The sequence below is a fragment of the Bos taurus genome, chromosome 6, assembly GCF_002263795.3.
Source record: "Bos taurus isolate L1 Dominette 01449 registration number 42190680 breed Hereford chromosome 6, ARS-UCD2.0, whole genome shotgun sequence".
In the NCBI taxonomy this organism is placed as follows: Eukaryota; Metazoa; Chordata; class Mammalia; order Artiodactyla; family Bovidae; genus Bos; species Bos taurus.
Genome location: NC_037333.1, coordinates 116,188,108 through 116,211,240, shown reverse-complemented (window position 1 = coordinate 116,211,240; position 23,133 = coordinate 116,188,108). Strand labels below are relative to the sequence as shown.

Genomic DNA, 23,133 nt, shown 5'->3' with positions numbered 1-23,133 from the left:
ATGGATGTAGGAGCCTGGCGGGCTGCAGTCCATGGGGTGTCAGAGTCGGACACGACTGAGCGACTAAACAACAGATAAGGCACAGAGGAGTTCAGAGTCTCGCCCAAGGCCACAAGTAGGGTTTGGAGCTGTGACCCCTGTCCCTGCTGTCTGGCCTTGGAGGTGTGCTCTAACTGAAAGGCCAGCTGGCCTCCACAGGCCAGGCTTAGGGGTCGGGACTTGATGGGGACGTAGGGGAAGGCTGTGGGGTCAGCTGCTGCTCAGAGCCGTGTTGGCAGCAGGGCAGGAGGGTTCCAGGCTGGGGAGGCTGCGTGGAGGAGGCGGCAGCACCGGGGACGGGAAGGGCGGTTGGCAGAGGCCCCGTGTTCTTGTCTCTCACACGTGTATGACCAGTCCTCTCCAGCTCCCAGGCGGTGTCCTAGACAGGCCTTCCTGTTGCGTGGCCTGCAGTGGCCCCATCAGCCGTGCCTCGGGACTTGTGAGCCCCATCCTAGACTTACTGAATCCAAATGTAGTTTAACAAACCCTCCAGGTAAGTGAGCCTGGTGCGGGCTCCACTTTGAGAACGCCTGTCCTTGTGCAGACCCCTGACATCCCGGACGGGCCGACCCAGAACCACAGTCTCCCCTGCTCTCCTCTGGTCCCTCGGCCTTGCCCTGTGCTCGGGCCTCTCCCACTAGAAGCCCGTCTGCACCACTGCACCCTGACTCCTGCCTGCACATTTTGGCTTCTCCTTCACTGCTTTCGCCACTGTGTTCCTGAAGTCAGATCTGCAGGGTTAGTCCCCACCTTCGGCCTGAGCGAGCCACGGGCTTCCCGTTCCCCAGGAGCCTCCGCACCTGCTGTGCTCTCTGCCCTTCCCCGAGCCTGCCTGGCTTCCCAACCCACAATTTCTTGGTTCTTCTTCGCCCATCTACTGCCAGTGGCAGAGTCTCAGCTGGGCATGCAGGGTGGGTCAGGATCGGTGGCCCTTGTCGCTCCCCCTGAATTACGGGCATCTGCAGCAGGCCCCAGTTCCCAGTCTTGGGGAGAGGCGGAGGCTCTTTGCTTTCTGGGGTTGTGCAGTCACATGGAGCAGTTCTGATTCTCATCTTGCCAGAAGCTGCACAGGACTCTGCAGGGGTTTCTTGTCTTTGTGTGTGTGTCTGGTGGCTGGGGGGCGGGTCCCTTTGTTTATTATCTCCTCTTGATTACTCTAGAGAGGATTCAAGTTGGGAGGGGGCTTCAGCGTCACCCACCCTCCCTGTTGGCAGGAGCCTCAGCGTGTGGAATGAGGCAGGGTCACTGCATCCAAGGAAGCTGTGAACCAGAGGCCGTGAGCCCAGGGTCCCCAGCCTCTCGCAGTCAGAGTCATGGGGCAACAGCTGCTTTCCCAAGCTTGAGTGAGGCAAGCCGCGTCCTCACAGATTGTGCAAGAGGGTTCAGGATTTCTCCTTTCGTAACAGAAACCTGGGCTTTGTCCCCTCTGCCTACTCCCCCAGTGGGTCACAGGTCATCACCATTCGGCTGCCTGGAACGGCCTAACTAGAGTAGGTCACTCAGTGACCAGCAGCTGGCTGGCACCCTCCCGTTTGCATTTTGTCTCCTGGCACAGCCTGGGGGAGGTGGGCACCACTTCGACAAGGCCAGAGCCCGTCTTAGCCCCACGGGGGTGAGTCTAGACAGGCAGGGAGCGGACCGTGGGCCAAGGAGCACCTGTGTGTGTTCAGCAGCCAGGAGGGCAAGAGGTGGCATAATGGTCCTGCTTGCAGGCTGGGGGATTGCGTTGTCCTGTATCCTACAAGGGTGTGTGTCTCCCACGGAGGGTGTGGATTAGGACATGATTGCATAAAGTGCTCGGCAAAGTGCGCAGCTGACAAAAGGACCAGCAGACGATTGAGCTGAGCTCTCTTATTGATGAAACAGGTGCAGCATTTGTCAACTGGATACCTTTATTTTCCAGGGCTTGGAGATTCCGGAAATCTGCTGGCGTGCAGGTCCCTGCGCTAGTCAGAAGATGAGCAGCCAGCAGGCATGAGAGGCTGAGGCAGGCCCGGTCTAGACTGTGGGTTTCTCTGTAGGTTGGCGCCAAGGAGCACCATGAGCACGGTGAGTTCTACAAGTTCGTGGATTCTATTTTAAGACTAAACAACTACTTCATTCCTTGCGTACCTAAATTATGAGAGCGCCATAGAGCTGCTTCTGAGTGACCCTCATTCTTGAAAGAGTGTATATGGGGCCTTGTGGTGGTGTCGTCAACCTGCTTTCCTTTGGTCAGAGTTCCCAGTGTTTTGGTTGGTGCCCTAAAGAGAGAAAGCTGAGAAGAATGGCTGAGGGTTTGAAATTTTACGCCTCCAGAGCAGCTGCTGGCATCCTGGAAATATTAGGGCTCTGGTTTGTTTAATTATTTACAGCCCAGTTCTCCGTTTTTCTTTCTGTTCCTTTTCCCTGTGTAGTCCTTGGTCTGATGCCAGCACTGGTAGTGATAATAACCCTTGGTGAGTTTTCTCACGCTCAGTGGCCAGAGTTGGTAAGTCATTGTAACTGGTGTTTTAGACAGCAGAGGCAGCTCTGGTTTGTTGTAACCCAAATGTCACCGGGAGCCCCTTGAGTCCAGAGGTTGCCTGACGGTCCCCCTCACCGCTTTACTGCCTACTAACGATGCTGCGCATGTGATCTAAACTCAGAACAGCTGTTCTCTGAAACAGCATTCCCAGCCGGTGGACCAGCTGTGACACTCACCCTCTCTCCAGGTTCTAGAAGTGTTGGGGTGGCGGCGGGGAGGATAAGGCTGGCCAGTCCGATCCCAGGGTGAAGAGCGGTAGAAATGCTATAGATGTTGTTCTGGTCCACCCCCCTCCCCTTGGTCCATCCCTTCTGACCGCTGCAGTCCCCACTGTGTTCCAGGCCCCTGGACCTGCCCTTTAAAGGCCAGGTGACCTCCCACCTCAGTCCCTTATCTGCAGGGAAGCCTCCTAAGCCTGGGCACCTCCCCTCGGAAGCTGAACTCTGAACAGACAGAGCGGTGTGGCCTCTTGTGAGAGGCTGGTTAAACTCTCCTCAGGGCAGTGTGAATAAGGTGTGGCAGTGATCAGGTGGTAAGTTTTAACACCAGGCTGCGGCCCTCTGGGGGCTCTGCTGGTAAACGGCTGGAGAGCATGACGAAAACAATGGGCGGGGCGGGGGCAGAGCCTTCCTCAGATTCTAGGCTGTCTGAGCCTGGCCTCTAGGGCATGCGGATGGAAGAGAAGTGTAGGGGCTTCCTGTGGGGAAGGGGGAGGAGGACGGGGGTGCGAGGTGGTCAGCAGGAGGGCTTGAGGATGGCCTCATGGTGGAGCTGCCAGTCGAGGAGGTCCCTCAAAGCTGTGCAAGAGCTGGTCCAGCGAAGAGGGCAGGGCTGGGGGGCCCCGGCGGGGGCAGCTGAAAGGGGAGAGGGCTGCTGTTCGCTTGTGGTGAGGGTTAGCAGGACACATCGCTGTGGTGGCCGGGCCGGGGTTTTTAGGGCTCCGCACTCAGACTGTGGCCAGGACCCATGACTGCTGCTTCCTCCCTCAGAGAATCTGCACAGTAGGGACGTGAAGGGCTCTGTTCAGCAGTGTCTGCTGAGAAAGACGTGGTCCTTTTCCAAGGAAGGAAGCTATCAGGACAACTTCAAAGAGAGTGGGGCAGAGCCCTAGGTAATCTGGTAGCTGCTGAGGAAACTTGGAAACCCCCGGCGGTAGCCTCACCTCTGGCCTGAGGGATGGAGTGGCTCCCTGCTGCGGAGTTCAGCGCAGCTGCTGCCACTGGCCTCCAGGCCCCCCTGGGCTGGGAGGCGGCTCCTCGGGCGGCCATGAAATGAGAGCGGCGGTTAGAACACGGAGAGAAGCCGGCTTCTCCGCTGCCAGTGAGGACTGGGCTGGGTGAGGGGTACTCCTCAGTCTTGAGTAGATCCCAAGGATGCTTCCCTGTCCCGCCAGCGTGTCCAAGGTGAGGATGCCTGGCCAGGCACGACAGTGCAGTGATGGCGTCTTCGGCCAGTGCTCAGCACCGCATATGCCTCGTCCTTAGGAGAGCTCTGTGAGGCTGCCAGTGGCGAGGAAGTTCAGGCTCACCAGGTGGTGACTGCCCCATGTTGCCCATTGTGAGCAGAGTGGGCCCAGTGCCACTGAGGGCAGGGCAGGGAGGAGCGTGGAAACGGAGCCAGGGTTGCGTGGGGCCGCACAGGGCGCGGTAATAAAGCTGCATGGCAGGTGGAGGCCCCGTCTCTTGAGAAAGATGCAGGGGACAGGCCAGCTGTGCTGGAGCACGTTGGCACCTGGCGCGAGGGCACAGAAGCCTGACTTGGGGTCTGAGGTGCAGACATGCTGATTAATGGTTCTGACCTTCCAGAAGGCGTGTCTCTCTGGAAGCCCCTGGGAACTGAAACTGATTCTTGCAGGACCTACTGCATAGCGTAAAGAACTCTGCTCAGTGCTTTGCAGTGGTCTGTCTGGGAAAAGAGTCTTAAAGAAAAGGGTATATGTATAAGTGATTCACTTTGCTCACTGTAAGTCAACCATCTGCTAAGTCACTTCAGTCGTGTCTGACTGTGCGACTCCATAGACGGGAGCCCACCAGGCTCCCCTGTTCCCTGGGATTCTCCAGGCAATAACACTGGAGTGGGTTGCCATTTCCTTCTCCAATGCATGAAAGTGAAAAGTGAAAGTGAAGTCACTCAGTCGTGTCTGACCCTCAGCGACCCCATGGACTGCAGCCTTCCAGGCTCCTCCATCCATGGGATTTTCCAGGCAAGACTAAGTCAACCATACTCCAATAAAAACTTTTTTAAAGTTCTCATCGCAAGAAAAAATAAATAAAAACTTTGGTTCTTGGAGCCGTGGGGAGTGGTTATTAGGGTGTAAACTACAACTTGATAGTATTCTAAGAATTTAGAGGCCAGAACCCTTTCCCAAAAAGAGACCTGCTTTTCACGGGAATAGGGACTTGGGAAACTGAAAGTCTTGGGCTGAAAGACAGAAGGTGCTCATGGGGTCAGATACAAACCCAAGGGAAATGGGCTGTAACTTTTGGTTGAAAGAAGGGATTTCTGGTCTAATTCCAGCCTGGACCAGAGGCCTCCATAGAGTTGTGTGTCACATACTTTTGACGGACTAACAGTCTGTGTAAAAGAAGTTCTACTTGATAGAATTTGTATTCACTATATATTTTGGGTGATTTCTCGCTAAGCAGTCAGTGTTCTAGAATCTCGAGTTTTGAAAGGACCCCAGCCTCAGGGCTGTTCATTGTGGTCTTTTTCTCAATGAGTTGACCTTTTTTATTTTTCTAGCTGAAATCTTACTGGTCAGAAGCTATGTAACTGTTTCTTTTTCCCTGGAAACCCTCAGAGAAAGCGTCGTGGTGGGACAGTAAATTCTCGACAAGCCCAGAAGCGAACTCGGGAAAGCACGTCCCCACCTGAGATGGCCTTGGAGGCAGAGCCTGTAGAGCTCGTGGAGAGCGGTAAGACTGCCCGCGACCCTGAGCGTCAGCGGGGAGCCACCGGCCTGGTGCAGGCTGCACAACCTGTGGGCCGCAGTTTCCTCATCTGAAACAGGGCATAATGGGGGGGGGCGGTGTATGAGGATTAAGGCATGGTGCTTGCAGATAATGGCGTGTGTGTGTATGAGGATAATGTTGTGTGTGTATTCATATGAGGATAATGGCTTATGTGTGTATGAGGCTAATGGCATTTAGGTATGTGTGTATGAGGATAATTCTGTGTGTGTGCATGCAGACGATGGTGTGTGTGTGTGTGAGGATAATTGAGTGTGTGTTCAGTTCAGTTGCTCAGTCATGTCTGACTTTTGCGACACCATGAACTGCAGCATGCCAGGCCTCCCTGGCATCACCAACTCCCAGAGTCCACCCAAATTTATGTCCATTGAGTCGGTGATGTCATCCAACCATCTCATCCTCTGTCGTCCCCTTCTCCTCCTGCCCTCAATCTTTCCAGCATCAGGGTTTTTTCCAATGAGTCAGTTCTTCACATCAGGTGGCCAGAGTATTAGAGTTTCAGCTTCAGCATCAGTCCTTCCAGTGAACACCCAGGACTGATCTCCTTTAGGATGGACTGGTTGGATCTCCTTGCAGTCCAAGAGACTATCAAGAGTCTTCTCCAACACCACTGTTCAAAAGCATCAATTCTTCAGTGCTCAGCCGCCTTCGCAGTCCAACTCTCACATCCATACATGACCACTGGAAAACCATAGCCTTGACTAGACGGACCTTTGTTGGCAAAGTAATATCTCTGCTTTTCAATATGCTGTCTACGTTGATCATAGCTCTTCTTCCAAGGAGCAAGCGTCTTTTAATTTCATGGCTGCAATCACCATCTGCAGTGATTTTGGAGCCCAGAAAAATTCCACTGTTACCCCATCTATTTGCCATGAAGTGATGGGACCAGATGCCATGATCTTCGTTTTCTGAATGTTGAGCTTTAAGCCAACTTTTTCACTCTCCTCTTTCACTTTCATCAAGAGGCTCTTTAGTTCTTCACTTTTTGCCATAAGGGTGGTGTCATCTGCATATCTGAGGTTATTGATATTTCTCCTGGCAATCTTGATTCCAGCTTGTGCTTCCTCCAGCCCAGCATTTCTCACGATATGCTCTGCATATAAGTTAAATAAGCAGTGTGACAATATACAGCTTTGACGTACTCCTTTTGCTACTTGGAACCAGTCTGTTGTTCCATGTCCAGTTGTAACTGTTGCTTCCTGACCTGCATACAGGTTTCTCAAGAGGCAGGTCTGGTGGTCTGGTATTCCCATCTCTTTCAGAATTTTCCACAGTTTATTGTGATCCACACAGTCAAAGGCTTTGGCATAGTCAGTAAAGCAGAAGTAGATGTTTTTCTGGAACTCTCTTGCTTTTTCAATGGTCCAGTGGATGTTGGCAATTTGGTCTCTGGTTCCTCTGCCTTTTCTAAAATCAGCTTGAACATATGGGAGTTCACGGTGCATGTATTGCTGAAGCCTGGCTTGGAGAATTTTAAGCATCACTTTACTAGTGTATGAGATGAGCGCAATTGTGCAGTAGTTTGAGCATTCTTTGGCATTGCCTTTCTTTGGGATTGGAATGAAAACTGACCTTTTTTCAGTCCTGTGGCCACTGAGTTTTCCAAATTTGCTGGTATATTGGGTGCAGCACTTTAACAGCATCGTCTTTCAGGATTTGAAATAGTTCAAGTGGGATTCCATCACCTCGACTAGCTTTGTTCATAGTGATGCTTCCTAAGGCCCTCTTGACTTCACATTCCAGGATGTCTGGCTCAAGGTGAGTGATCACACCATCGTGATTATCTGGGTCTTGAAGATCTTTTTTGTACAGTTCTCCTGTGTGTTCTTATGTATGAGGATAATGGCGTGTATATGAGGATAATGGTGTGTGTGTATAGGAGGATAATGGCATGTGTGTGTGCGTGGATAATGTCGTGTGTTTAAGAGAATAATGGCTTGTGTGTGTATGAGCATCATGGCGTGTGTGTGTGAGGATAATATGTGTGTGCATGGATGATGGTGTGTGTGCATGTGGATAATGAGTGGCGTGTGTGTCTGTATGAGGATAATGGCCTGTTTGTATGTGAGGATCATGCATGTGTGTGCGTGCAGATGATGGCGTGTGTGTGTGTGTATGAGGATAATGACGTATGTGCACACACAGATAAATGGTGTGTATGTGTGAGGATAATGGCGTGTGTGCAGATCATGGCATGTGTGAACACCTGAATAATGAATGGAGCTGTGTGTGTGTGTATCATGGCATGCGTGCGTGCGAGGATCGTGGCATGCGTGCGTGCGTGGATCATGGCGTGTGTATAAGCAGTAGCTCTGTGTAGAGCTGTTCTAGCTCTGGAATGAGTAGGTGACTTGAAACACTTAGAACTGTGCTTGGCAGATAGCACTATACAAGGTTCAGCGTAGTCACTGTATTTATGAGACCTACAGTCTCAGACTCACCATTCACAACTCAAAGCTGAAGTGAGCCAGAGCTGCCCCCTGGGCCTAACCAGCCATCCAAGGAGGCTACGCATCCTTGGGTCCACCTTTTCTCTTTGAAATTGTGTCTCACCTTAAACTTGGCCTCAGGAAGTACTCAGGTTTCTTCTCTCCTTCATTAAGACAAACAATTGCCCCAGAAGGCAGACCTGTGTACAGACCTTCCTGGGTTGGCGGGCATTTGGTGCGGGCAGAGGCAGATTGGCTCTTTCCCCTCTGCTGGCCTGCTCAGGGGAGTGGCAGATGGCCCGTGTCATCCCTCCGCTCTGCATACAGTAGGTTGCTTTTATAATTATGAGGCATGAGAACTGAGACTTGGAGAGAAGCGGCTTGCCTGAGGTCATGTCGTGGCCCTTCAGGGAGTAAGGCCCTCCACCTTGCCTCTGGTCTCTGACCTCACTTCTGACAGACTCATGCAGCCTTGGGCGCGCCCCTTCCCCCGCGCCCCTAGCACGTGCAGGAGTCTGCTCCCGTGGAACACTTGAGTCCGTGTGTGCCTCTCAAGGGCTCAGGGGCTCCAGCCTGCCTGTGGCCCACTGCTCTCCACGTGGCGTTTTCCGTCCTCGGTGAGCCTCACACCCACGTGCAGGACTCCATGCACACGCTGCCCGTTGGCATGTATTTTATTGTAAGAACCCAAAATTGTGTTCACCAGAAAGAGAAGCAGTTCTGTAAGTTAGGATAGATCCATTATGGACTGTTCTTTAAAAGAAATAAAATCATTTTGTATAAATTACGTTGGAATCTTTGATATATGGTTTTTATTCCTGTGAACTTTCTAATCCAGGAAAACAAAAATTTGAATATGGTAAATTATTACAAGTCACTTTCCCCAAATATTGACCATTATTTTTAGAAGTTCTTCCTGCTTCCTTTTTAATGTTACGAATAATGGAAGCAAAGGTGGTTGTGAGCCTTGTTTCCGTTTGTAGCAATGGAGGCTGTGCACTGCCCGACCTCAGCGCTGTGGCCCACGTGTCCCGTGCGTGGATAGACGTGCAGTGTGCTTTCGGGCTCACAGCAAGTGGCAGGACAGGCTCAACCTCTCCTGGCAAGTTGGGGTTTTGGGGGACCAGTGAGTAAACCGTTGTGGCCCAACCAAGTTGGGAAGTGCTGGCGGGCTAAATGGAGAGCAGAATGTAACTGAGGACGAGTACAGCCTGTGCGGTGCCGAGTATAGCCTGACCTGAGATTGGGGGAGTGGAGCTTTCAGACAGACCCGCCGCAAAGCCCGAGGCCAGTGTGCTTGGTCGCTCCCCGGCTGTGCACCCCCACCCACAGCAGGTGACCGCTGCCTCTCTGCTGTCAATGAGTGGGGGTGGGCTGTGAAGCCACGGGGAGGGGTGGGGTGCTGGGTAAAACCGCACAGTGTTGTTCAGAGCAGAACTCGAGGAGTGCTCACTGCTTGCCCCTTTACTACTGTACTTCAGGGATGTTTGGTATAAGCCGTGTTCTGTTAGTTGTCATATTAATGAAACTGGGCAATATGCCTTTACTTTCCCTCCAAAGCTTTTAAAATGCTTTATTTTGAAGCTGGAGACGAAATAGTGGACCTCACCTGTGAATCTTTAGAGCCTGTGGTCGTCGACCTGACTCACAATGACTCCGTTGTGGTAAGTGGGGGAGCCTGAGCATTGGCGCTCTCGGTGGTGAGCCCCTGGCTGGCACATCCAAAGGCCTTGGTCACAGGTTATGGCACTCAAGGTGGAAAATGTTTGAGGAAAATCATGTATTGTAACTTTATTGCTTTAATTAATCATTAGTGAGTCTCCTTTGCATAGTTGTGGAGAACTCTAAGGCTCCGTCTCTCTTTAGTCCCTGATTCCACCCTTAACAACAGCTGCGTGACCTGGGGAAAGTTACTTAGCCTCCTTGGCTTGTCCATAAAATGAGGATAATGCCATCCGTGTCAGTAGGGTACTGTGAGGATTAGAAGAATCCTTTATTTGAGTGCCTGGCACCCAGCACGGTGCCCAGTAAACATGAGTTTCCACCTTCTTGGCTGGTGGGAATGGGGACATTCGCTGAGCACTGCCAGGGGTGGGTCTCGAGGCCTGGAAGCTGCTGCTGTGGAGCAGGCAGGCCCCCCACACTGCCCGCTGGTGCCCGATGGTGCCATGGCTCCCAGAGGGTGGAGCCTGGGAGCTGCTGCCCCACCACCCCCGCCCTGGGGTACCGCCTGCCCCTGCGTGGCCTCCAGGAAGGAGACCTGCTCGGGGATGGGGAAGCCAGTCCCACAGCCCAGCTCCACCAAGCAGGGTGCCGCCTCGGGTTGGGCTGGGAGTCTGCTCAGCCTGCCTGCTTCCTGAGGGTGCGCTTGTGTCTCAGGATGCTGCTGATAGAGGGCACAGGTGTGCAGAGCGGAGGGGGACCCGTGTGAGGGGGGCGGTGGGGGGCAGTGCTGCTGAGGACTGGTTTGCTGGGGCCAGCGGAGGTTGCTGGGAGCTGAGTCTCCCCTCGGCCTAGGAGCCCATGGCCTTGGGGCTCTCCTGGCTGTGCTTAGAACCTCAGGGTTACACCGAGAAGCTTCGAGCCTTCAAAAGAAGCAAGTGTGTGAGGACAGGGAACTGACCTGACAAGTGAAGAGGTTTAGACCCTGGGCCCATTCTGAAACTGCTGGGCTGTCCGGCTGTGTGTCCGTCCGTCGCATCTGTTCCCCCGCCACAAGGGCCGGGCAGCTGCTCCTGCTGAGCCTGTCAGCTGTCCCAGCGGATTACGTGTGAGTGCTCGGGGACACCGCTTCTGAGTGAGAGACAGTCACTTCCCTGGAGATGAGTCTCGGTGCCTCAGCTATCGGCGGTCCCCGCTGGGCCTGTGAGTGTTTTCTAAAGCGCATACATCCAGCTTTGCTGCTGTTCCTGGCGAGCTCCCTGAGGTTCTGAGAAGACAGCTGAGCCTGGCACCTGGGCTGAAGCTTGCAGCTCAGTTGCTGATTAACACTTCACAGTGCCGCCAGTCCTTGTTGGCCCAGCACTTGGTGTCCACCTGTGGTGTGCCAGGCCCTGGGGAGATGGCCAGGATTCTGCCCTCATGGGGACGCCAATGGCTGCTACTGAGTGACAAGCCAGCGTCGTCACATCCCCTTTTACGCCCTGGTTTTGTTTTGATGGTTCATCTGCCTTCCTTGCGTGGGCTGCTTTTCTGAGCTCTCTAGCCTCCTGCTGTGTCCCTGACTGTGGAGAGTCACTGGGAGACTCTGGGACAGGAATGCTGGCACTGGGGGCTGTCCTGGGAGCAGGTGGAGAGCCTGGCCGGGCGGGTAGGTGGATGGGAGCCAAGCTTGAGAAGCAGGGGTCCCGGGTTCTGGTGGAGGAGTCCCCTTCCTGTGGCCTCAGTGTTCCCAGACATAGAATAATTGGGATTTGGTAGCATCCCTTTTAGTCTAATCGTTCTTCATTTTTTATTGATAATTATTTTAACAAATCCAAATGCCACTTGTAAAATTTACAGTGTGAAGTATACCCAGACTGAAATTTTCACGAAATATCCACTTGGAATACCTAGTAATGTTACTAACTCAAGATGAGGGGCCTCTATTAGAGGGGTTACAAGTTTAGGGTTACATCAGACGCCGTGTTCAGGAGAGTGAAACGATTGTGTTGTTTCCTAGATTGGGGTAATCTTAACAGCCGCCCGGAATCCAGGGGGTAGGCTAAGTGTGCCACTTGGACCCCATCTGGGAGTACCTCGGCATCTGTACACCCCAGGGCCACGGTAGAACTTTGGTTAGCCCTCTGAAGACTGAAGGAGAAGCTGTGCGGACTCTGTCCGGGTGCGTGCCCTCAGCAGGCGCTGGGCAGTGACCCCCCATCTTCCAGAGAGGCCGTCCCCACCCAGGCTCCCGCCACGGCACTTGTAGCCCGTCTGGTATTGCATGGAGTCTCCCGCGTGCTTTCAGGGTGTTTCTCCCCGTTCCTGTTGGGGTCAGATACCTTTCCGTGCTTGGTGGCTCGTTGTCCTCTTTGGTGTGTTGCCTGTTGGGATCTTTTTTTTTTAAACTGAATCATTGCTCATTTTTCCTTGTGACTGCCTGCCTTGTCTCATTTCTTTTAATAACTTCTAAATACAAGCCTGCCATTAGTTGTGTATTGAATCTTCTATTCAGACGCTTTTCTTTTTCTCTTTTTGATTTATATACAAAGGATCTTAATTTTGATATAGTTGAATTTATCAATTTTGTTGATGAAAATCCTGTACCATAAAAATTTGTTCCTATATTTGAAAAGTATTACTGTTTCACGTTTCACATTTAGGTCTATAATCCATTTGAATTGAGTTTTGTGTATGGTTTGAGATAAGATGGATGGTTGGATGGCATCACCAACTCAATGGGTGTGAGTTTGAGCAAGCTCCGGGAAATGGTGAAGGACAGGGAAGCCTGGCGTGCTGCTCGCCGTGGGGTCGCAAAGAGTTGGACACGACTAAGCAACTGAACACCAAGATTAGATACTTCACAGTAAAGTTTATACCCTGGAGTGATTTTGCATGTCTTGTTAGGAGATTTATTCCTAGGTATGTACTATTTTAGGATGCTATAAATGGTATTTCAAATTTTCATTTCTTTTTAATTTTGATTTGTTAATATAAAGAAATGCAATTGATTTTTCTCTTTTTAGTCTAACAATTCTTAATCTGTAAATCTTTTGAATTTTTGTGTAAATAAGTTTTGGTTCTTCTCGGGGTTTTTTTTTTTTTTCTTGGCCTTAACACACTGGCTAAAAAATTCATTACTGGCTGAGTAAAAATGTGACAGTCATGGGCATTCTTGTTTCATTCAAAATCTGAAAGAGTCCTTTCAGTTCTACCATTAAATAAGGCCTCTGCTGTAAGGTTTTGGGGTTTGTCGATACCCTTACCAGAGTGGAGAAGTTTCTCTTTTTCATGTTTGGCTATAAGTTTCATCCTGAAATCAGTGTTGAAATTTAAGTCTAATCTAGTGATGGTTTTTTCCCCCTTTCATATGTTGAAGACATTGGTTTCTAGTGTTAAACTACTTAAGCTTTGTGGTTGTAACATAATTTTTTTTTTCTATGTGGCTACACTCAGTTTGCTAATATCTTATATGTAATCTTTGCCTCGTTTTTTGTGAGTAAGATTGGTGGTTGGTAATTTTTCTTTACAAAGTTTTGGCATCAGAGTTTTGGTATCTTTATAAAGTGATTTGGGCACCTTTTTTTCTGTTCTCCAGAAGGTTTTGTAAGATTGGGGCTGCTACTCCCTCGGGTAGTTGGTAGAACTCTACACATAAAGTGCTTCGGCTCAGTCGCTCAGTCACGCCCAGCGCTTTACGACCCCGTGGACTGCAGCACGGCAGGCCTCCCTGTCCTTCACCAACTCCCGGAGCTTCTTCAACTACGTCCATCGAGTTGGTGATGCCATCGACCATCTCATCCTCTGTCGTCCCCTTCTCCAAATCCCGCCTTCAATCTAAAAGACCCAGCATCAGAGTCTATTCCTGTGAGTCAGTTCTTCACATCAGCTGGCCAAAGTATTGCAGTTTCAGCTTCAGCATCAGTCCTTCCAATGAATTTTCAGGACTGATCTCCTTTAGGATGGACTGGTTGGATCTCTTTGCAGTCCAAGGGACTCTCAAGAGTCTTCTCCAATGCCACAGTTCAAAAGCATCAATTCTTTGGTGCTCACTCAGCTTTCTTCACAGTCCAATTCTCACATCCATACATGACCACTGGAAAAACCATAGCTTTGACTAGATGGACCTTTGTCAGCAAAGTAATGTCTCTGCTTTTTAATATGCTGTCTAGGTTTGTCATAGCTTTTTTCTAAGGAGTAAGCGTCTTTTAATTTCATGGCAGCAGTCACCATCTTGCAGTGATTTTGGAGTCCAAAAAAATAAAGTCTGTCAATGTTTGCCATGAAGTGATGGGACCGGATGCCATGATCTTAGTTTTCTGAATGTTGAACTTTAAGCCAGCTTTTTCACTCTCCTTTTCACTTTCATCAAGAAGCTCTTTAGTTCCTCTTCACTTTCTGCCATAAGGGTGGTGTCATCTGTGTATCTGAGGTTATTGATATTTCTCCCAGCAATCTTGATTCCAGCTTGTGCTTCATCCAGCCTGGCATTTCGCATGATGCACTCTGCATATAAGTTGAATAAGCGCTGTGACAGTATACAGCCTTGACGTACTCCTTTCCCAATTTGGAACCAGTCTGTTGTTCCATGCCAGTTCTAACTGTTGCTTCTTGACCTGCATACAGATTTCTCAGGAGGCAGGTAAGGTGGTCTGATATTCCCATCTCTTTCAGAATTTTCCACAGTTTATTGTGATCTACACAGTCAAAGGCTTTGGCGTGATCAATAAAGCAGAAGTAGAGTTTTAGCAGCAGCAGAGTTTTAGTAGGTTTGGGTAATTATTGGGGCTTTTCTGGTGGCTGAGACGGTAAAGACTCTGCCTGCAATGCAGGAGGTCCAGTTTTGATTCCTGAGTCAGGAAGATCCCCTGGAGGAGGGCATGGCACCCCTCTCCAGTATCCTAGCCTGGAAAATCCATGGACAGAGGAACCTGGTGGGCTATAGTCCATGTGGTTGAAAAGAGTCGGATATGACTGAGCAACTACATGTTCATGCTTTGGTAATTATCGGGCTTCCCTGGTGGCTCAGATGGTAGAGAATCTGCCTGTTATGGGTTCAATCCCTGGGTCAGGAAGATTCCCCTGGAGAAGGAAATGGCAACCCACTCCAGTGTTCTTTTCTGAAGAATCCCATTGACAGGGGGAGCCTGTTGGGATATGGTTCATGGGGTCACAAAGAGTTGGACACAACTGAGCAGCTTTCACTTTTCACTTCACTTTGTTAATTATACTTTGTAGGAATTTGTTGATTTTATCCAAAATTTTCACTTTTATTGGCATAAATTTGTAATGTCTTCAGTTCTGTGGAATCTGTAGTGTAGTGATGTCTCATTTCTGATACTGGCTATTTGTGTTTTCTGTTTTTTTTAGATTAGTATCACCAGAGTTTTATTTGATCTTTCAAAGAACCAACTTCTAGCTTTGTGTATCCTTTTTCTTATAAGTTTGTTTTCATTCATTGATTTTTCCTTTGAGTTATTTTGCTAATTTTAATCATATTTTTTCTAATATATGAATTAAAGATTATATTATCTTTAGCTGTATCCTACAAATTATGTTATTGTCCATCAGCTAGGAGGTGACTCAAGGTCACAGGAAGGGCGTGGAGCTGGGAGGCTGGGCTGTGTGGGTCCTTTTTGTCCTTTGGGCAAGAAGTCTTATCTCCGAGCTCTTCTTCCATTGAACGTGGAGACACAGTCATCACCAGTGAAGGGAGCTCTCTGGCCACCGTGTATCATTTGTTCTTCAGTCACTGAGTCTTGTCTGACTCTGTGGCCCCATGGACTGCAGCACACCAGGCTGCTCTGTCCTCCACTGTCTCTCTGAGTTTGCTCAAACTCAGGTCCATTGAGTCGCTGATGCCATCCAACCTCCATCTTCTATCGTCCTCTTCTCCTCTTGCCCTCAATCTTTCCCAGCATGAGGGTCTTTTCCAATGAGTCAGCTCTTTGCATTAAGTGGCCAAAGTATTGGAGCTTCAGCATCAGTCCTTCCAATGAATATTCAGGACTGTTTTCCTTTAGGATGGACTGGTTTGATCTCCTTGCAGTCCAAGAGAGTTTTAAGAGTCTTCTCCAACACCACAGTTCAAAAGCATCATATTCTTTGGCGCTCAGCCTTCTTTATGGTTCAACTCTCACATCCATACATGACTACTGGAAAAACCATGGCTTTGATTATACAGACCTTTGTTGGCAAAGTGATATCTCTGCTTTCCAGATGGTTTTTGGTTTACTTTGCTCAGATCCATCAAAGAAAGTACTATTTATGGCAGCTGTAGGCTTAGAGATATATTTCTTAAATTACAAGACTTGGAAGTTGAAACGCCTCCTTGATCCAGGGCTGCAGGATGTTGTGTTACTCGGCAAGAAGACAGCATTCGTCTCGTTGTCCATCTCCGTCAGAGGTTTTGGGTGATCAGGTACATTGTCAGAGAGAGGGGATGTTCTGCACGGAATCTTTTCTGAGCAGCATGAGTCAGCAGTCTAAGGTACTCAGTAAACGGTGTTGTAAGCAGATGCGCTGTCACTCAGGCTTTGTTCCATCCACGCAGCACAGGCAGAGGGGCTTGATTTAGCACCACTCTTAGGGGTGCAGAGTTTTTGGAATGGTGAGTGAGCATTGACTTCAGTCAGCTATTTAAGCCTCTAACGAGGGAGTCAGTCTGAGCTTTGAAGCCAGGCATTGACTTCTCTAGCCACGAAGGTCCTGGATGGCGTCTCCTTCTACAGGAGGCTTTGTCTGCACTGAAAACCTGCTGTTTAGTGTAGCCACCCACGTTAGTGATCTTGGCTGCTCTTTCGGGTAACTTGTTGCAGCTTCTACATCAGCACTTGGGGCTTTGCCTTTGCACCCTGATGTGCCAGAGACGGCATCTTTCCTTTGACCTTGGGAACCAACCCCTGCCAGCTTCACACTTTGTGCAGCTTCCTTGCCCCTCTAAGTTCTCACAGAATTGAAGAGAGTTGGGGCCTTGCTCTGGCTTGGGCTTTGGTTTATGGAAATACTGTGGCTGGTTGGATCTTCCATCCAGGCCACTCTGACTTTCTCCGCAGAAGCAGTGAGCCTGTTCACTTTCTTATCATTGTGCGTTCACTGGAGGAGCACGTCTAGTTGCCCTGAGGAACTTTTCCTTTGCATTCACAAGCTAGCTAACTGGTGCAGGAGGCCTAGCTTTTGGCCTGTCCTAACCTTCGAAGTGCCTTCCTCACTAAGCTTTGTCATTTCTAGGGTGGGATGTAAAGTGAGATATGCAGCTCTTCCTTGCACTTGGACACTGTGAGGCCGCTGTGAGGTGACTGATTGGCCTAATTTCAGTCTTGTTGTGTCTAGGGTGTAGGGAGGCTCAAGAAGAGGGAGGGATTCATGGAATAGTTGGTCTGTGGAACAGTCAGAACACGTATTTATCACTTAAGCTCATCATCTTATATTGGTGAGGCTCATGGTGCCCCAAAACAATTAGGGTAATTGCATCAGAAATCACTGATCAGATAGAGCCATAATGAATATGACAACAATGAAAAAGTTCGAAATATTGTGAGAATTACTAGACGGTGACAGAGACACAAAGTGAGCAAATGCTGTTGGGAACAACGGGAGTGGCAGGGCAGCCGGGGACTTCAGCGTGTAAGAACTGCAGTGTGTGCGAAGCGTGGTGAGGCCGCTGGGCCTGGAGCCCGGCCCTGCACTGGTAGGTCCTCCCTGCCAGTCTCTGCCCGCCTCCAGCACAGGGCTGGGTTGGTCTCAGTGCGTGGCATGTGCTGTTCTCAGGGTCCCTGCCTGACCTCCTCCGGTTGGTAAGGCATGAACCCTGCAAAGCCTTCTCCCAGTAAAGCCCCATCTCTGGCAGTAGCCTGTGGGGTGTGAGGATAGGCGGGGTGGGTGGTGGGCTGTGGTCCCCTGGTGCCCTTGGCATCGTGTAGTCTCGCCTGGTCCTCGCAGTGGTGTGGCGCTGTGGGCACTGGAGCCTCTGTTTCAGAAGAGGCCATGGGCAGCTCCGGGAGGGTGAGTGACGTGCCAGCTCCCGGGACTCCTCAGCACCAGGCGCCAGGCTCGGCCACTTGAGGCCTGGCTGCTCCCTGAGGACCCCACGTGGGACCCAAGTGTGTCAGCCTGATTGTTGAAGAGTTTTAAAGAGTACAGAATATCATACGTCAAGTTAACTGTGTCTTTCTCTTTTGTTTTTCTCCTGTTTCCAAGATTGTTGAAGGTGAGTGGTCTCCCTCCTTCCTTGGGTTTGGGCGAGGGCAGCGCTGCAGGCCCGCCTGCTCTGTGGGCAGGAACACCCCCTGAGGCAGCTCTGCCTGCTGCGGGGACTCACCCCTGGCCTGCTTGCAGCAGGGTTGGGGGCTCCTCCTGGGAAGACGGCTGGGAAGGCAGCTGGTCCCGAAAGGGATGGGGCTGAGAGGCCCTTCCCTGAACGAGGACTCGCACCTTAGAGAGGAGGCGGCCGAGGAGGAACGGCCGGCGGCTGCGCCAGGACCACGCGGATAGCTGTGTGGTGAGCAGTGATGAGGAGGAGCTGGCCCGGGACAAGGACGTGTACGTGACCACCCACTCCCCCAGGAGCGCAGCCACAGGCTTCAGGTACCAGGGGCCTTGCTGGGGGCAGGCCGTCTGCCAGGAAGCCTCTGCACACATGGGCGCTTGTCCCCGGAATGAGGATCCCTTCTTCCTCCAGTTTCCAGTGAAGAGGTTGGGCGGAGGCAGGGTGTTACAAATACTGGGCCCTCAGCAAATGCTTCAACCCCTGGGCTCAGGAAGGGCTTACTGAAGCATCTGGGTAGCGGGCGGTTCCCAGGCTGGGCTCCGCTGTTACCCCTGTGACTGACCAGGTGCACCAGGCACCGCCAGGTCGTGTGTGAGCAGCTGGGGGTGAGGAAGGGGCTGCTCGGCCAGCCCCTGCCCCAGACACGGAGACTGCAAGGGGGACTCCCATTGTCTGCACTCTTGCCCTCTCTGCCCCCTTTCTCTGAGGACCCCTGCACCATGGGACTGCCAGCCTCCCAAGTGCCTGGGCTGTGGCAGGGCCGCAGGAGGCTGTTGTGAGGAAGGGGCATGGGCGGCTTAGATGGAGCCACGTAGCGTTAGGAGCTGACCGTCCAGCTTGCTTTCCTGATGTGAGCTCTGTGCTTCTAGGCCCTCGGGCACCGTCAGCTGCCCCATCTGCATGGACGGGTACTCGGAGGTAAGCAGGCTCGGCTGCGTCTCCCCTGGTCCTGGTCTCTGGCTGCTCCAGGCAGGGAGTGAGATGAACGCTTCCGTGGGTGGGCTCTGACACCTGTCTCGCAGGCATGCCGGGGCCGGCACGTGGCTTGGCGCACGTCTGTGAGGGGAGGGCGTGCTGTCTCTCTGGGCCGCACAGTCGTGAACTCTGGCTCCTTCGTTCCCTGCACTGCCCTGTGCAAGAGCCAGTCCTGCGCGTCCCGCCTGGCCTCAGAGGAGCTGCTAGTGCTTTCCGTGGCCCTGGGCCCTCTGGCTCTGCCCCACTGAGTGCCTGGGGTTCCTTGAGCCCCAGGGCTTCAACTTGGGCTCTCGCTGCCCGAGATTGGCTCCTGCCTGTTCCTCAGCTTCAGAGACACCGCCCATACGCCTGAGCCTCAGAGGAGCATCCTCAGTACTCCAGACCCCCTCCCTGCTTCCCTGCTGCAGCCCTCGGCCCTTCCCTGCTCATTCGTCATCTTAGGAACAGGCGGGAGTGGACGCTGGGGCTCCGGCTGCTCCGGTACAAGATGTGACGTGAAGGCTGTTTGTTTTCCAGATTGTGCAGAACGGGCGTCTCATTGTTTCTACAGAATGTGGCCACATCTTCTGTAGCCAGTGCCTCCGTGATTCCCTGAAGAATGCTAACACTTGCCCGACTTGCAGGAAAAAGATGAGCCACAAACGCTACCACCCCATTTACATATGAAGTGCTGAGTGTCGCTCGGGAGAGACGAGGGCCACACAGAGCCTGGCTGGGCTCTCTGTGCAGCCTTACGCGGCTCATCTGCCTCCAGTGTCTTGAGCTCAGAAAGACTATTTCAGAACCCACGTCCGCCATGTACACTGCTCTCTCGTTTCCAGCCCCATCTTAGACCCTCTTGTTGCCTCTAGTTGGACGCCATGGAGCTGGAGCCAGGCCCCTCCCAGCTGGTCGACATCTCCTGGGTAGTCTGGTTCCAGGGTAGGAGAGAGGGAGTCAGGCACATTGGAGATAAGAGTCATGGTCCTAGCCTCTTTCAGAAGCTGCACGTTTGCCAAGAAGTTTTCCCTGTTTGGAGAGTTTGCCCCACCTTCCTCCTGGCGGTGTCCTGGAGCACCAGCCCTGGTCAGAGAGCACGCAGGTCCGCCCAGCTCTCCTGGGCACGCTACCTCGTCCCAGGCGTCTGCCCACCGCAGTGACAAGCCACACAGGGTCCATCCAGTCTGAGGATCCCAGATGCAAGCGTGGCCCCGGAAAGACCAACCACTGGACTTGTTTTCCATCTCCTGTGATTCAGAGGCCACCCATGATTCCGCCTACATCGATGTCAGAGGTTCCTGCAGATCACCAAGGCCTCGGCAGGGCAATCCCTAGTTTTCTAAGAACGAAATGTGCAATAAAGCCCGTTCTTTGCCTCCTTTTCAGCAGCCCAGGAGATGTAGCGCTCTCAGTGTCCCTGGGAGGCCTCGTGCCGCCTGCGGAGCAGTGCCTGTGTCGCCCCGTCCTGCTCACCACCTGTTCTCAGGAACTGGACCCGCGCCTGAGCTCACTGGCGCAGCAGTCACAGTGGGGCAGGCACATGGTCGGGTGTCCTCTTCTCTGATAAAATCATCCTGTGTTTACCATAGGCCCTCTGGTCCTCAGTTCCCACTGCCTAACGTCTACTCAAGCATAGACCCGGGCGGCGGTGGCAGTAATTGTGGCCTTATCAGCTGCCCACGTCCATCCTGTTGCCCAAGTCACAGCCACCTGTGATTCAAAGCTCGGCTCTCCAGATTCAAGCTGGGTACCATCACCCCTGCAACTGACATTTATTTCAGAAGCTGCTCTTCTGGTCTTCAGGCCTTGATCCTTTGGGCTTCGATTGCTCCTTAGATTTTGGTGGCGAAGTACTGTGGCCCCTCCTCCCCAGGGGCCCAGATAACACCCTTCTGCTCAACTCCAGGTGTGAGAGCCTCTAGTCCTCAAGGAGGTGGCATGGTGGCCCAGGGGTGGCTCCTGGGAGAGACCTGCAGAGCCTGCCTCCTCCACCTCCACACCCTCCTTCCTCAGAGGGCTTCAAGCCAAACCCACAGCCTTCCGTGTGAAACAGCTTCAAGGTGGAAGGGGGCCTCCTCTGGCGTTGCTAGCAATAACTGACCTTCAGTTTTTCCTTCTGGAGGAGCAGGGACTCAGCACAGAATTCACTTTAAACAGGGCCGAAGGAGTGTCCCTTCTCTGTGAAAGGAAAATTCATGCTTCATTCTGACTTGATAACTGTTTGGCTCACTTCCAGTTGGTTTGATAAAAGTACTATTTTCTCCTTACAGTCGAGGAAGGCAGGACATCAGTTCTCGTCACCGTGACGGGCACTGTCTGCCCTTTGAGTAGACACAGGTGTCCCCATGAAGTTCCTTCTGGGCTTCATGGAACACTCCTTTTTTTTTTTTTTTTTTCTAATGTTCTAACAATACCCAGACTTCAGGAGCCAGGACAACCGTACAGCCAAAATCTCTTATGCTTTATGCTTAAGGACAGATGGTTGATCATAAAAGTTGTGTTCCTTCATATTAAACTGGGGGAAAATGTTTAGTTTCTCCTATTCAGAAATTGCAAAATAGGAAAAGATATGGAAAAACCCCTTTCCCTCCCTCAGTGTACATAGTTCAGATCTTTCTTTGTTCCGTTTATAAACTTTATCCATGTTCGTCAGTCTGTTTTTGACTTCTCTGCTAGTGTTACAGGTGAAAATAAATCATTAACTTGAACCAGGTACTTTTTTCGTGTGTTCATTTACTCATCGGGATCCATTTCACCTCTCACCCTGCACCCTTGACCAAGGTACTTGATTGCTGTCTGCCTCCAGCTTTGTGTATCTTGGGGCACACGTGTGGGAAGGTGGCTTGGTCATGTACCAACTTAGAAGCCAGCAGGTAAGAGGGTTACTCTTGGGCAGGGCTGCGAGTCCAGGCCCTGGAAATCCCTAATCAAGCAGAATTTTAACTTCAGCCCCTAAGAAGTGAGGTTGACTGCGGGCTGTCTGGTCCGTCTTGCCAGGGTCAGCTCAGCTCTGAGCAGTGTGGACTTAGTGCACCACCCACCACACACGGCTTGTCCTCCATGTGGGAAAGGGGCCCAGGAGGGCATGGCGTGCCTGTTAGTGCTTTGGGAAAGATGAAGCGGATGGGCCTGAGGTCTCCAGAGAGGAAGTGATGGCAGAGCCGGCCTTCTTCTGTGCCTTTTCTCCATTCCTGTCTGGTGGTCCCGAGATGGAGCAGGCTCACGTGCTGGAGGCCTGGGGCTCAGGGGCACATGACTGGTGAACTTCAGAGGCCTGCCTTTCACAGGAGACCACCAGAGAAAAACTCAGTCGCATAGTCTAGGTAGGGTGAAGAAGAACAGCTCCTGAGTGCAGAGCTCAGGCCCAGCGCCCTCCTGAGGTACGGGCCTCCCAAGACCTGGGGCTGTGACTGACCCTACACTTCCTGGGTGGCCACGGCAACCCAGCAGTGGTCCTAAAGCCAGGATCCAGGAGGCCTCTGTCCTCGTCAGGCCCCAGACGGAGATGAGCGTCTCGTGAGAGGGTTAACAGCAGCGGGGCCCGCAAAGCTGGCTACTGAAGGGGCTTGTTTCTAGGTTTCTTACTTTTGAAACTCAAGTTGTGTTTTAACTACATTTTTCTGTTGTTAGCACATAGTGGTTTTTGTATATTGTGTAAGCATCCTTGCCAAAGCTTTATTCTGTTAAGACTCTGGGTACTATTGAATCCTCTACATTCACAGCCATATCATCTTCGGTTTGGTTCAGTTCAGTTCAGTCACTCAGTCGTGTCCGACTCTTTGCGACCCCATGAATCACAGCACGCCAGGCCTCCCTGTCCATCACCAACTGCCGGAGTTCACTGAGACTCACATCCATCGAGTCAGAGATGCCATCCAGCCATCTCCTCCTCTGTCGTCCCCTTCTCCTCCTGCCCCCAATCCCTCCCAGCAATGAGTCAGCTCTTCGTGTCAGGTGGCCAAAGTATTGGAGTTTCAGCTTCAGCATCAGTTCCTCCCAAGAACACCCAGGACTGATCTTGAGAATGGACTGGTTGGATCTCCTTGCAGTCCAAGGGACTTCAGGAGTCTTCAACACCACAGTTCAAAAGCATCAATTCTTCGGCGCTCAGCTTTCTTCACAGTCCAACTTGACTTGTTCTAATTCTTGGAACATTCTTTTTCTTGCTGGACTTGTAAGATAATTAGCAGGAAAAGGAAGATTCCTTTTCTAACCATGAGGTAAGAGTTTGTCTTTCTGTTTTATTTTGTCCACAATGGACGTATGTCCTTACTGATTCTTTCTCTCTGCTGGGGTATACGACTTTTCCCCCTTGAGATCAGTTAA

At 51.5% G+C, this 23,133-nt stretch overlaps 1 protein-coding gene across 2 annotated transcripts in view; it reads left to right on the top strand.

The window, feature by feature from the left end:
• Positions 1–21,522, top strand: part of RNF4 (ring finger protein 4) — a 34,138-nt gene extending 12,616 nt beyond the window's left edge. Inside the window, 7 exon segments of one of the 2 annotated variants that reach the window (NM_001046589.1) lie at positions 1,943–2,088; positions 5,346–5,460; positions 9,528–9,607; positions 17,784–17,793; positions 18,023–18,170; positions 18,723–18,771; positions 19,345–21,522. In NM_001046589.1, the coding sequence (NP_001040054.1) occupies positions 2,080–2,088; positions 5,346–5,460; positions 9,528–9,607; positions 17,784–17,793; positions 18,023–18,170; positions 18,723–18,771; positions 19,345–19,494 (561 nt within the window). In that variant the 5' untranslated portion in view covers positions 1,943–2,079 and the 3' untranslated portion in view covers positions 19,495–21,522. 2 annotated transcript variants of the gene reach the window in all.
• Positions 21,523–23,133: the final 1,611 nt, after the last annotated feature.